The 12,629-nt window shown below is 37.0% G+C and overlaps 1 protein-coding gene across 6 annotated transcripts in view; it reads left to right on the top strand.

The window, feature by feature from the left end:
* The window catches only part of PRKACB (protein kinase cAMP-activated catalytic subunit beta), a 62,220-nt gene that overhangs the window by 20,095 nt on the left and 29,496 nt on the right, over nucleotides 1–12,629 (top strand). Inside the window, exon 1 of one of the 6 annotated variants that reach the window (XM_015870207.2) lies at nucleotides 8,871–9,102. The exons of 4 other annotated variants lie outside the window; for them this stretch is intronic. In XM_015870207.2, the coding sequence (XP_015725693.1) occupies nucleotides 8,916–9,102 (187 nt within the window). In that variant the 5' untranslated portion in view covers nucleotides 8,871–8,915. Of the gene's footprint in view, nucleotides 1–8,870; nucleotides 9,103–12,629 lie in introns of those variants that run through there. One more of the 6 variants, XM_015870208.2, reaches the window with a different exon arrangement.

Below are 12,629 nucleotides of genomic sequence, written 5' to 3'. Positions count from 1 at the left end.
AGATATTTTTTTCACCTTCTCCATGACCAGTGATAGGACAGACTTTTTTCCTGTATGGAGGAGCTTTGGCTGCACTCTTCTTGTACAGCATCTTTTGCTTTTTGTCTCATTCTGTTTCGGGGCTGTTTGTTTATTTGTGTTGGCTGTTTTTTTTTTTTTGGTGTGTGTTTGTTTGAAGCTGTAGTTGGTACTTAATATTTCTTTTTCATTTTTTACAGTTCTGTTGCAAGTTTTTGTGTGGCAGGGATATTCTGGTGTAGTCTAATATTGTGCGGTCCCTCAGTTTGTACTGTGTTTGTTCCTGAGGTGGACGGTTAATGACACAGAATAGGAAAATACTTTTACTTGATGCTGTGTGTTATGAGCTCGCTGGTTACTTGTGAGCAGGAAGGAGAACAGTTTAACTTTCATATTTCAGCCAGTTATACCAGTAACAGACTTTTGAATTGCTGGTATGTATATCGTTCTTGTATTTTCATAAGACCTGTTTTGAATCAACATGTTATCTTTGGAGGTCCTGAATTTGGGTCTATTTGATTGAGGACAGTAAAAAAATCAGAGCTTGCCGAATGTGGCTTTTATTTTATTGTTGTGCTTTTAACATCAACGTTTGAATTTGAGGGTGCTGATTTGAGTGTATCAACCACCAAGTCATTTTTATTTAAATGAAAGCAGGGAAATCTATCTGAAATTTTCCAATGTTTAAAATTTAGTTTTATTTTTCAGGCCACCAGTTATTTTAAATTTTACTTATAAATTGAAAAACAGAGAAATGCATGGTAGGAATTTTGGCATATTGAGCAATCAGACTGAAATGAACAATATTTGAATATATGATGCAAAATTCTGCCAAAGAGCAATATGGTTCCAAAGTGATGCTTTAGGGAGAGGCAAAGGGGACACGTGAGCCTGACCCCGTTACAATTAGTGCAGGGTGTGATTGTGTGACGTCTTTCCGCAGGCGTGTGGCTGTCACGTGGCCCTGTCCTCCTGTCACTAGATGAGCATTCATTCCCTTGAGAGAATGAAACAAGCAAGTTAAATAAAAGCTGCCCAAATGACATAAATACATTCCCATTTTCAAAAGCAGTGCATCACATGTATTGATACATAGCGTTGCTCATAATTTGGTGCTCAGAATCTTATACTAAAAATTATGAAGAAGTGTGATGTGTTGTTTGATAGCATTGAGAAGAATTTGTAGGCAAGGAAAAAATGTAAAGATTCACTCTGGATTTATTGAGTTGTTATTTTCATATCTGTTCTAGGTATCTGCTAGCATCTTATCTGTATTGTTAGTCATGGGTTTGTTTGAAACTACTGAAAAGAAACTTTTCTTATCTGCATTTGCTGATCTGGTTGCTTTAAGTAGAACAGTATTTGTACTCAGGATATCACTTTTCTTCCCTTTTTCTTAAGGAGAATATGTAGGTATCTATTCTTTTCCTGGGGGAAAGAAGAAAAACTGTTTCAATGTGAGTAGTAGCTACCAGGCTGCAAATTTTCCAGTGACCTATAAAGCTCTGCAGTTCTAGTTGAAGTTCTTTTAATTAAAGAGTAAGATGAGCTTATTTTAGGTTAGACTTGTCTTTTCTGTGTAGGCTGGGTGAAGTGTTACGGAGGAACTTAAGTTACATGCAAGTGCATGCTTGTGCCACAAGCCTAAGAGAAGGCGGAATCATATTTGGTGCTCTTTATTTTGTTTTGAAAAAAAATGCCAAGTTTTCTTTGTTCATTAATCTGTTTTTTTCCCAGAATTAACTATACAATTTTAAATCTATGGTCTCAGGGGAGGATGGTAATAGACATTAATGATATGCTTTTGAAGATGACTGTTTTTGAATCTGATCTACTGATTTAACTTTTCAGTTAAGAGAGTGGAATATGCTACTCAGTTCGCAGAGTTTGTGAGAGATGTTATTCTACATAAAGCTAGAAGATAAGATACCTTTTAGAGCTTAAAATCCACTTGATATATCTTTGTTTTGGAACGCTGTTCTTCAAAGGGGCTGGTGCTGCGTGTAGTCTGGACTGAATGCTGGTGTTGGGCATAGTTGAGAGTTACTGAAGCAGTCACAGTTAATATAGTATAGACTACAATTATATTTATTTTGATGTTAATCAGTTCTTGGTTGGTGAGGTCTTAATGAACATTTACCTGAAGATAATAAGGAGATATAGTTAATCTAGAAGTTGAGGCAAGTGACTCTCCAGAATGATCAAAGGGACCAGTTTCTAAGCTGTCAGCAAAATCTGGATGACTAATGAAGCTTCTAGTATTTGTCCTCTTTTAACTAAAGAAAGGAAATGTAAAACTCTCTGAAAAGTTCTGAAATAAACTGTATTTGATACACTGAAGTATTACTTTTTACTTTCATGAATATAATAATGATTGCATTTGAGGTTAGACTTACTTGAAAATGCAATTCAAATGTAGATTCCAAGCTGAGTAGAACTTAAAAGCACATTCAGTTTGGGGGGTCCCCAAAGCCATTTATCTTCAGAACTTGCACATATTTGACATCCTGTTTGCCCAAAAACCTGCTGGGAGCTACACACAGGTGCATTAAACAACATATTAGCATTGTTAACCTTTCACATGTTTTCAGGAAAAGTAGGGACCAGCAGTGTTTCCAAAAATTAAAATAATACATAATTTGCCTGATGAATCTGTTTATACTTTTCTTCTGACAATGTTTTCCCTATGGAGGCTAATGGACAGAATTGTGAAGGAGGTGATTTACTAACATCTAAGCAGTTCACTTCAGGATAATTATTCATTTTGGTTTTCATTTCTGCATAATTTAAGTATTGTTTCGTCTATCATAATAAGAAGGTAAGGAGAGGGCTCAGTAAGTGAAATTACTCAGTAAATAACTCCATTATTTTGATAGTTCACTTAAATGGGTTACTATATGGTACTGTGTTTCCTCCAATTTTTACCACCCAAGACTTATGGAATATGGATCTTATTGTGGAATTAAGTTTAAAAATGCACACAGTGTATTGCAACTGGTACTTCAATTTGGCAGTTTTCTTGGGTAAAGTTTAACTCGAGTAGAATTGGAAGAAAATCAGAATCTTCCCACATGCCATGTGACTCCCAGAAATAACAACTCTGTATTGAGGTTGTTAGGAAGTTATGAGCAGTTAAGGCCGGCCCTAAGTGAAACATGTTTGTTTTTCCAGGAGGAAGACAAGTAGCCTCTGGCTAGTTAAAAAGCCCATGTGATGCTATCGTAAGATAGATCTTGCCTATTCAAAGTAAGGATATACCAAACAATATTTTTTGTTATTGTGGTGATGTGAGCAGCAGCATGGATGGAATGACCGTATCGTTGGAAGGTTAAGAATAGCATAAGCAGTTATTGGCAGGAATCCCTTACGTTGCTAAAGGCCTGCTTAGGCAAATTCTTTGTTGCCTGTGTCAGAACGCAGTCTGCAGTTGAGGTGTGCACTGAAGGTGTTGGTTGTTTTATGCATGTACGTTTCTGCAGCTCCAGCCTTTTTGGCAGAGATCTCTCATTTAAGGATGAAAGTACTTAAGCATCTGTACTTTGCCACAATTAGCAAATTCTGGCCTCTGTGTATTTCCTGTGTTCAGTTTGTGGTGTTTTCTTCCTAACAAGCTTTGTTAATCAGAAGAAATAAAATGAAATGTCAGGGGCATCTTGTAAAAACCAATAACTGGTCAAGCATTCTATTTGATTTTCTCGCTTTATTTTCATACACAGTCATAACTTAATAAGCTTATTTTGTGTTTAATCTGTAGAAGGCTGGACTAAGGCTCTCAAAGATTCTTGGCTTAGAATAGTTAGGTCTTGGATCTATCACAAGTAGTTTCTCATCATCTCTTGGCTTTTGAGATTAGGGTGAGAATAGGGTTAAAATTGTGCAAAATTTGAGATTACTTCCATTGCTGTAAGTGGTGTATTTCTGAAAATATAAAAAAATAGAAACTAGTGGGGAAAAATGTTGTAGAGTGAGCTTTGATAGCTAATATTACTCAATATCAAGTAGGTTGGATCTATGCCATGAAAAATTCTTTACCTTTAGGAATGTTCATTAGCTTAGAGGGCAAAGGGAAGGATAACTGCAGGGTTAGATTTTGCTGGAATATTAGCTTGGGAAATTCTTTGCATAACAGTGATACAGAAAAGTCTTAATATTTCCTTTCTACTAGAACATGGAGTTTGTGTCAATAGCGTGAGATGAGCTATTGCATGAAGCTGCGTTTGCTAGCATATCACAGCATGTGATTAAGCGATTTGTAGGATGCATTCTTAATTATTGCTTGCTCTTATTTTCTCTTTCTCAGCACAAGGATGTGTTGAGAATATTTAACAAACTTTGATATATCATTCTTGCACATTCTGTGGTCTCTTATGTAGGGTCCAGCAGCATTCTCTCTACTTGTAGGGAGTGTAATGCTAGTTGTTCACTTCAGCTGGCATGGAGTGGTAGATAACTGGTTCAGAATTTCCCTTCTGTAGAATATCTGACATAGAGTGGGCTAGTGGGAGTGGAGGAGCCAGAAGACTGCACAGTGGTGTATGTAGGCTAGCCATCAGGCAGAGGAATACATTATCTGTTTCTAATATAAGTAAAGGTGTTTGTCTCTCCACCTCACATGTCAAAATGTTTTGTACTTCAGACCACACTTAACGAAGGCCACTATTCTGTTCTAATTTGCGTTTGGTACTCTTTCAATTTATGCAGTATTATCAAGGTTGGAAAAAACCTAGAAGATCATCCAAAGTATTCTTTCTCCTTTTGTACTGTCATGGAAAAAGAGTGAATGATATTGGTTGTCCATGCAATCCTTAATTTGTGCTTCTTGGTGAGAGAGAAAAGACATCTGCTGCAATTAAGTTTGTGTACAGTAGATGCCAGTAGAGATCTACTGAGTCAAAATAGAAATAGGACCAGCATTTCCATAGCAACAACTTCCTCTTGGCAGTCCTATTTATAGAAGTGCTGCAGTCCCAGCTCTGATACTGCTTACAGAGGGACTTTCTAATAGGGGGTTAATTATTTTTATTTATTTATTTTTTTTTTTAAGAAAAAATGGGCGCGTGAACCCACACTGACTGCATGAGTGAATTTTCACGTTTGTTCAGCAGTTAATAGTTGTGTTCATTTTGCTGACACACATTTTGCAAAATCTTTGTTTCAACATGGAAAGCCATTAAATCTGTAAGATATTAGCAAATAGTGCACTCCCTTTCATGCATTTAAAAAGAAATGCAAGCTAGTGACATAGCGCTGGATGTACAAGATACATCTGCTTTTTCAGGAAGCCTTTCTTCTGCCTCGTTTCTACCCAGGATTCTTTTTTGAAATATGAATGCCTGGCAGGAGCTAGTATGAATTGCATTTAATGGCATAATTTCTGATAAAATTCTTGTAGATTTTAGCTGCTGAATGACTTTGTACTTGTTTTATTTCCTTTCCTTTTAAGCTTTATATAACAACCGGGAAAAAAATCATACATATTTCCTCATGCTTATACAACAAAACACTTCAGTTTCTTTCTTTCTTTACTATATATCCTTTACCAAATTGTAGAGCTATGCAATAAGTATTAAATCTTTGAAATTCAAAATGAGACAATGGAATATTTAAAAAAGATAAAACATGCTGGTTCTGTCAACTTAGTGTTTGGTCAGTGAGAGAGCTGCAAAATTCAGCAAAATCCTCATGGTCTTATAAATGGAGGAGCCCTCACTAACTGCATTAAAAATTGCTCGTTCTTGTTAGTATTAAAGTTGGACTTTGAGTGGTAGAAATAACTGATGTGGAAAGTAAAAGATATACTTTATCAAGCAAACTTGTTTTGCAAGCAAATAAATAAACTGTCTTTAAGATCTAGAAGTGGCATTGGTTCCCAGGACTAAAATAGAAACATCTTGAAGGCTTATAGTTGGGCTGTAGTGTTTAATATTATTCCATTTTGTGCTACCTTGAAATTCAGGGATTTTATAGTAACTTTACTTGGGGAGCGTATTAAACATTTTAAAATTATAATGTGTTTTTCCATATACTATTAAAGCTAGAATGTACATATCATGGTGTTACTCCTTCATTTCTAGGTAGATTCTTGGAGGAAAGGAGGGTAGTCTTCCTTAATGGTTAATTTTTAGTTTTGATTGGTAGGGTGGATTGGCTTCCTAGAATTCGAGGAATGATCTGCTAGCAGAGATTATTAAAAAGAAATAATCCATCTAGCTACATTATTGTTGACTCATTTTCAGCGAGAAACTGGAAGTCTGGCTGGATTTTACTGCTGTACTCTTTTACCTGTGGCTGTAATATGTACTCTGGGCATTGCCTGCTGTGAAGTACGCACTGGCTTTACAGGTTGGCCATCAGGAAAAGTGTAAATGATTATGTTGTGTTTTTCACATTACAGCACCACAGTCCTAGTCTATTTCTATGATCATTCTTGTGTTGGGAGGGTATGTTAAGAATTTTTACTGAAACATTATTTATCAAGTACCATAATTTACACACGTAGTAAATATATGTTTGTAGCTGAATCTTTCTTAAAAAATGCGTTTCAAAGTATTACCAAGACGTAGTGGCTAGAGAGAAGTGAAAATAGAATTTCTGCCTAAAGGAAATTCTTAATATGTCAGCATTAATTTTGGCTGCAAGGAGAAGTGAGGTTTTACAATTCTGGCAAATCCAGGTTTTCTCTTAGGTGTCTTTTAATAATCCCTTGTTGATAATCTGTTTCACTTAAGCCAGTGCTCTGCTGTGGTCTCAGTGGATTGTGATTTCCGCTCTGTTTTTGGCATTCATGTGCCCAGGTTAGCCATTTGGGTGCATTCAAAATGTTGAGATGCTCTCAGGCAGTTCTTGCATATCTTCATTTGATGCCAGAGGGTCGGTAGGCTTGTGACATATATAATGTGAAGTGATGTGAATTTTGTAAGTTACCTTTTCTGTGATCAGAGAAAATATCAGTGTGAAAGATGCAGCTACAGCACTATGAACAAAAGGCAAAGAATCAAGAGAGAGGAAAAAGACAAAATGAACACACCTCCTTGACAGGTGGCTTGATTTACTGGGGAAAATAGAAAAGGTGAGAAAAGTAAGGAAGTCACTTGGAAAGATTCCCTGGATATGCAGGGATACTGTTGTGAGCTTCTTGGGGAGTGTGTCTGGGCAGTTCCACAGGGACTCTTCTCAGCCCCACAGTGTTCACCAGGAGAGTGAACACAGATGTGTTGATGTAAATATTTCTTAGAGTGATGATTCCATATATCACTACTTGGACTATTGTATGTGACATATAAGATATTCATTCTGCCTATTAATGCCCCCAGTGGAGCAGATTAATCCCTGTAGTCATTGCCAGTTCTTTTTTTCCGGCAGTTTAGCCTGGAGCCTGGGAGGCGTTGTGAAAATCAGTGCTGATCCTGAGACAAAACAGGGAAAAGCCAGGAAAGCTTAAGGTAGACAAGGACCATTGGTGGCCTATGGTCCAGTGGAAGTTGCAGCACTAGGATCATTTTATCATTGTTGTAAATGGCTTTGTTGTCCTATCTGAAAACACAGAGCTGTTATGAAATAGTTATGTAATATCCAAGTATGGGTATCAGCTGACACTTGAAAACTATTTAGCGAGAAGTATGGTGGTGAAAAATAAGAGATATCGTCAGCACATATTGTCTATAAGAGAGTAGACAGATTGTGGAAAGTTATTTCAATCTTATTTGAGAGTAGTCCTAAATTTTTAAGAAACCACATCCTATTCGTTCTGAAGATACACTGGGAAACCTGCCCAATATATATTTCTATTTTCACAAACACATGCTTTTAGCATTACTCGTTGTAAGTGTGCAAAATTACATAATTTAAATATTAATATAACATGTAATGCCACTTTCAATTTATCTCCCCGCTGTTCTGAGCATGATTGTCTAAGAATGATGCTTTCTAGTCTTACTCTACAATTGAAAATATTCAGATTTCTTGTGTATGAAAAGTCCTCCATGTGTAATTTCACAAGATGTGCACTTCGACATAAGTAATGTTGGATGGAGGCAGTGGTTTTGACTTTGGGACTCCTTCCAGCTGCTTCTGGGGCTGGGAGAGTGAATGAGCTATTAGGTGAGGGTCTGTCAATGTGGTATATTCTGGTAGCTTCTTACTGAAAAAGTCTGAGTAATTTGGTTAATTCCTGGAGTGAGTAGAGCCCCTTATGGACAAACATCACAGAATTACAGGGGTTGAAAGGGTAGGGAACTCTAGAGATCATCAAGACCAGCCCCCATGCTAAAGCACACTTGTTTAGATGTTACAATAGAATTCAACTTCAACATTATTTTTATCCAAGTAGAGAGAAATAGTATATTTTCAATGATAATAGTTTCTTCAGTAGTTTTTGCAAAAACCTTGCTTAGAAAATAAACTGAAAACTTGATCGTTAGTGGTTAGGTTACAGCTGTTTGTGTTTGTGGTGCTGGTGTTAGTATGCCATCTTCCTAAATGGGAAGGACTGCAGAATAGTCACTTTTCTTTTTTTCAGGCGTGGCTGTGGTAAGTTAAAAATATATACACATATCTTGTTTCTGATCTTTGCTTCTGAACAAGTTCTTTATGGTATTTTAGTATAAAACTTACATTGTAGTGTGAAATATGTGATGTGTTAAAAAGCAGTGCAAAGAAGCAACAGCAGTTGTTGCTGGTGTTTTCTTACAGACATATATATTTAGTTATTAGGAAAAGAGACTTTTTAACAGTATAAAACAATACATGATAGAGCTTTTCTTAACAGGAAGTAGAACATCAGTGGTTAGAAAACACGGCATACAGGAAGTTAGACACACGCGTAGCTGTTAGTGCTTGTGACTCGTCCTTTCAGATATTTTCTGTTTTGGCTTTCTGAAAGCTGCCAGTGTGTATAGATGGCAGCTCAGAAGGAGGGACCTTGTGCCCAGTGCACAGGGACAGCCACCGCGCTGCAGAGACTGGAAGGTTTCGCTAATCGCCTTTTCCATAGGCATTCAAAGGGTGGAGCGCATGAACTGAGAGTGGCTCTGGAAAGTGAGAGCCATCACTTCTCTGAACTTGCTGTCCTATGGGACAAATCAAGTAAGTAAGACACATTTTGTTGTTTATTTTACAAATATTCTCTCTTCAGAGTGTGTGTGGCAGCTGAAGAACTTCCATGTACACACATGGAAGTGAATTGAATGCAATCTGAGATGCATTCCAGGGGTAATTTTACAATTAATTACCATAAGTAATTAATGTGAAGAATAAGAAATTGTATAATGCACAGGGAAATGAGGAATGGTTTCATGGGTTGGGTAGCTGGCAGGAGAATTTGACTGGTCCTGTTCTGTTAAAGCACACGTGACTTGCTTTAGCAAGCCCTCACTCCAGTGTAGACCGCTGAACTACTTCCTTTAGTTTAGAAATGAATCTTCTAGTTCAGCAGGAAGAGAAACCTTGTTGAAAATCTTAATGTTTAAATTTTGGACTGTGCAGACATGGCTGCACAAATTAGATTTCAAATTATAGGGCTTTTTGTCATTTCTCACTTTATTTTGCACAGTGTCTCAGAATGGTCCATACAGTGGTAAACAGTATAAAATTGTGGTTAGTTTCAATTTTGATGTGTTAGTATAGGAATGCTGGATACCATTAGCTTTAATTTCTTTGTTAGAAAACAGATGACAGCATGTGTTTGTGTGGACTAAAACTTTTTGTGGTTGTGTGTTGGCCAAAAAAAGGGAGAATTCAGGAATATCACAATGTAAGTGAATTGACTTTTTTTTAAAGCAATGAATTATTTTTCAAAGCGATTATTATCCCTGTGGTTAAATACTCATTTTAAAATATTGCAATATGGTAATTGATGATAATTTTGTTCCAGATTTCATGTTCATTGGTAGATTTAGGATAGCACAGTTATTTCAATTGAAAATAGACCTTATTTGAAATGCTTAGCACCAGTGTGAGCATGATGAAAATGAGCATTTGCACATATCCCTGCTTGCAGTTGCAAATATACTGCTAACAGTAAATGAGCTGGGAGCAAATCTGCTCTCAGAGGATAGGCAGTAAACATGGAAACAAAAAGTGTTAATGCGTCGACCTAAAATAGATTAAATCTGGGTCTCTAAAATGAGTTTGAAGAAGATGGAGTAGTTTAGTTGAAAAGGTAAATTATGAAAGTGCATAAATTCTGAGTTTCCGCTTCTCCAAAGTATTTTCCAGTTGGTAAAAATAGATGCTTCCTTCTGTTTATGTAGAAGTTCTTTTTTTATGTAAATAACTGTTTGAAAAAAATAACGCTGAAGCACTTCTGTTTATGTAACATGGAGGAAAGAAAACGTTACTGACCTACTAACATTTGCAAATGGTGACCTGTTCGTATATGTCTCTACTATTTTTTCCCCTCTATTTAAGGCCAGCTTCCTTGTCTGACACGCTCAATGAGGAAATGGACTGTCATGTACTTGAATGATAAACATAGCAAAAAGGCCTGTGATGTGAATGCCATTTTAAGTAATTAAGCATGGTGGTGGGATGTAATTTTTCAGAGGAAAGCAGCCAATATTCATTGGTTGATTATGTAGCTTTGGTTTCAGGGTGGTATTCTATCTATCTATCCTGAATCTTTGCTTTCAGTGTGTACATCGCTAAAAAATTAAAGATACTCTTGGTAAGCATGGCCTACATGTACATGTCAGGATTCTGACTTCACTACCACTGCAGTACAAGGAGTAGTAGAGAAGGAAGAGTAGAGGGAGCTGGCTTTTGTCTCTGCTTTTGGCTGCACGGACTTGTAACCGTATCTCTGGGGAAAATGCATCGTACCTGAAAATTCTTTGTAACATTGCAAAGGAAAAATAGAAGGGAGATGATTTTAGTGTTGGGTTTTTTGTTTTTTGTTTCTTTCCCCAGACAAGTCAGTGCTGTGGAATTGCATTGGGTCACTGAATTCAGGCTGTAGATTAAATTCACAAAGTTCAATGAATAAGTAAACTTAGATATGTGATGTTTGTTTTAGAATATTTGAATACTGTCTTTATGCATGTGACAGCAACTTATGGAATTTTAAAGTTGGCTAAAATTAATTAAAATATATTTAATGTAAATTCTAAAATAAATTCTTGCATTCCTGAAAAATTTTGGAAAAGAACTTTTCAGATTTTTGTTGTAGCTCTAGGATTGAAGTTGAATTGATAAAGAAGAAAATTAATATATTAACACCTTCTTTAATGCAGTATGGTAACAGGTCTGTTTCTATGTATGTCCTTGTACAAGCAGCTACTGCTGACACTGTTCACTGAAGGTGAAGGAGCTGTTTGCTATCAAGTGGATTCCTTGCTAACATGCTGCCAGTCAGCTACTGCTGTGGCTTAGACTACCTTGACATGTGCTCTGCAGCCTCAGGGGTTTTCAGTGATTGATTTTGAAACTTATTTAATACCTTGGTTTCATTATTTTGTTATATAGAGAACATGATATTTCTAATATGTCTTGTATTCTTAGTTAATGTACAATGCCACTCTGAAAGTGATACCTCCTATTTTATTGTGTTGGCCCACAATGTCGGAGGTGGATGTTGGTGGGATGGCTGTAGAGGTCAAACTTTCCTACCAGTATCCCAGTAAACGTTGCTGTGTGGCAGATAGCAGCAGAGGGACAGTCTGTCAGAATGGTGTCTGACATGGAATTGCATATGGAGCAAAAGTGTGTCATTGAATTCCTCCATAAAAGGCACCCACTAATATTCATCAACCCTTGCTGAATATTTTTGGAAGTCAAACAGTGGATGTGAGCACAGTGTGGTGGTGGATGGTGTGTTACAGTAGTGACAACGTCAACAGTGGGTACCTCTGCTGGTGCAGGTTGTTACGAGTGCAGCATGCAGGATGTCATTTATCTCTGGTGAAAATGCATAACTGGTCATAGCGAAAAAGTGTTTTGTAGCTGAGAATTTACTCTGTCAAACAGTATTGTTGTGCTCTTCGCATCTGTTGTAATTTTCATGGAAATAATAGGAGGCATTACTTTCAGAGTGACCTACGGATGAAATGAATTTGTTGTGTAAAATCTTTAGAATCCAGTAGGGACAGAGATTGCTCTGGATACCTCAGGCCTTTGAATTTATTCTTAAAAACTGGCCCAGAGCATATGTAAAAGCACAGCCTGCATGGGCAGCAATGGGGTCAGGTGTGCTGCAAAGGGCAAAAGGGATGTGATGGTAAGCAATGGAATGCCACACTTCTCTCTGAGTTTCAGATGTCTGGAATGTGACTGGTTGCAGTTACGTGGAACCCAAGTTTTGATTATTTTTTGGATTGCTTTGTTTTGTTTTCTTGATAGTTTGTTGCTCTTTGAAAGACTGAATGTGGAAGCGGAAAGGAAAATGAGGCTGCATGGTGTTGGTTGCAGGGACGGTGAGATCAGTGAGAATCTCTTGTTCCTAAACTGCTACAAACATTGTACGAGTCTGTGCAAAATAAGAGAATGACTTTAACAACATGGAATAACAGGCATGGTCAGGAGAGGCACCGCTTGCATCTTTTTATTATCTTCAGATTCTCATAGTCTGTAAATTGCAAATGGACGGATGGTGAATAGGAGATCTGTTTGGTCTCTGA

The sequence above is a fragment of the Coturnix japonica genome, chromosome 8 (genome assembly GCF_001577835.2).
Source record: "Coturnix japonica isolate 7356 chromosome 8, Coturnix japonica 2.1, whole genome shotgun sequence".
Classification (NCBI taxonomy): Eukaryota; Metazoa; Chordata; class Aves; order Galliformes; family Phasianidae; genus Coturnix; species Coturnix japonica.
The sequence above is the reverse complement of the archived record's forward strand: the minus strand, read 5'-3'. Positions and strand labels throughout refer to the sequence as shown.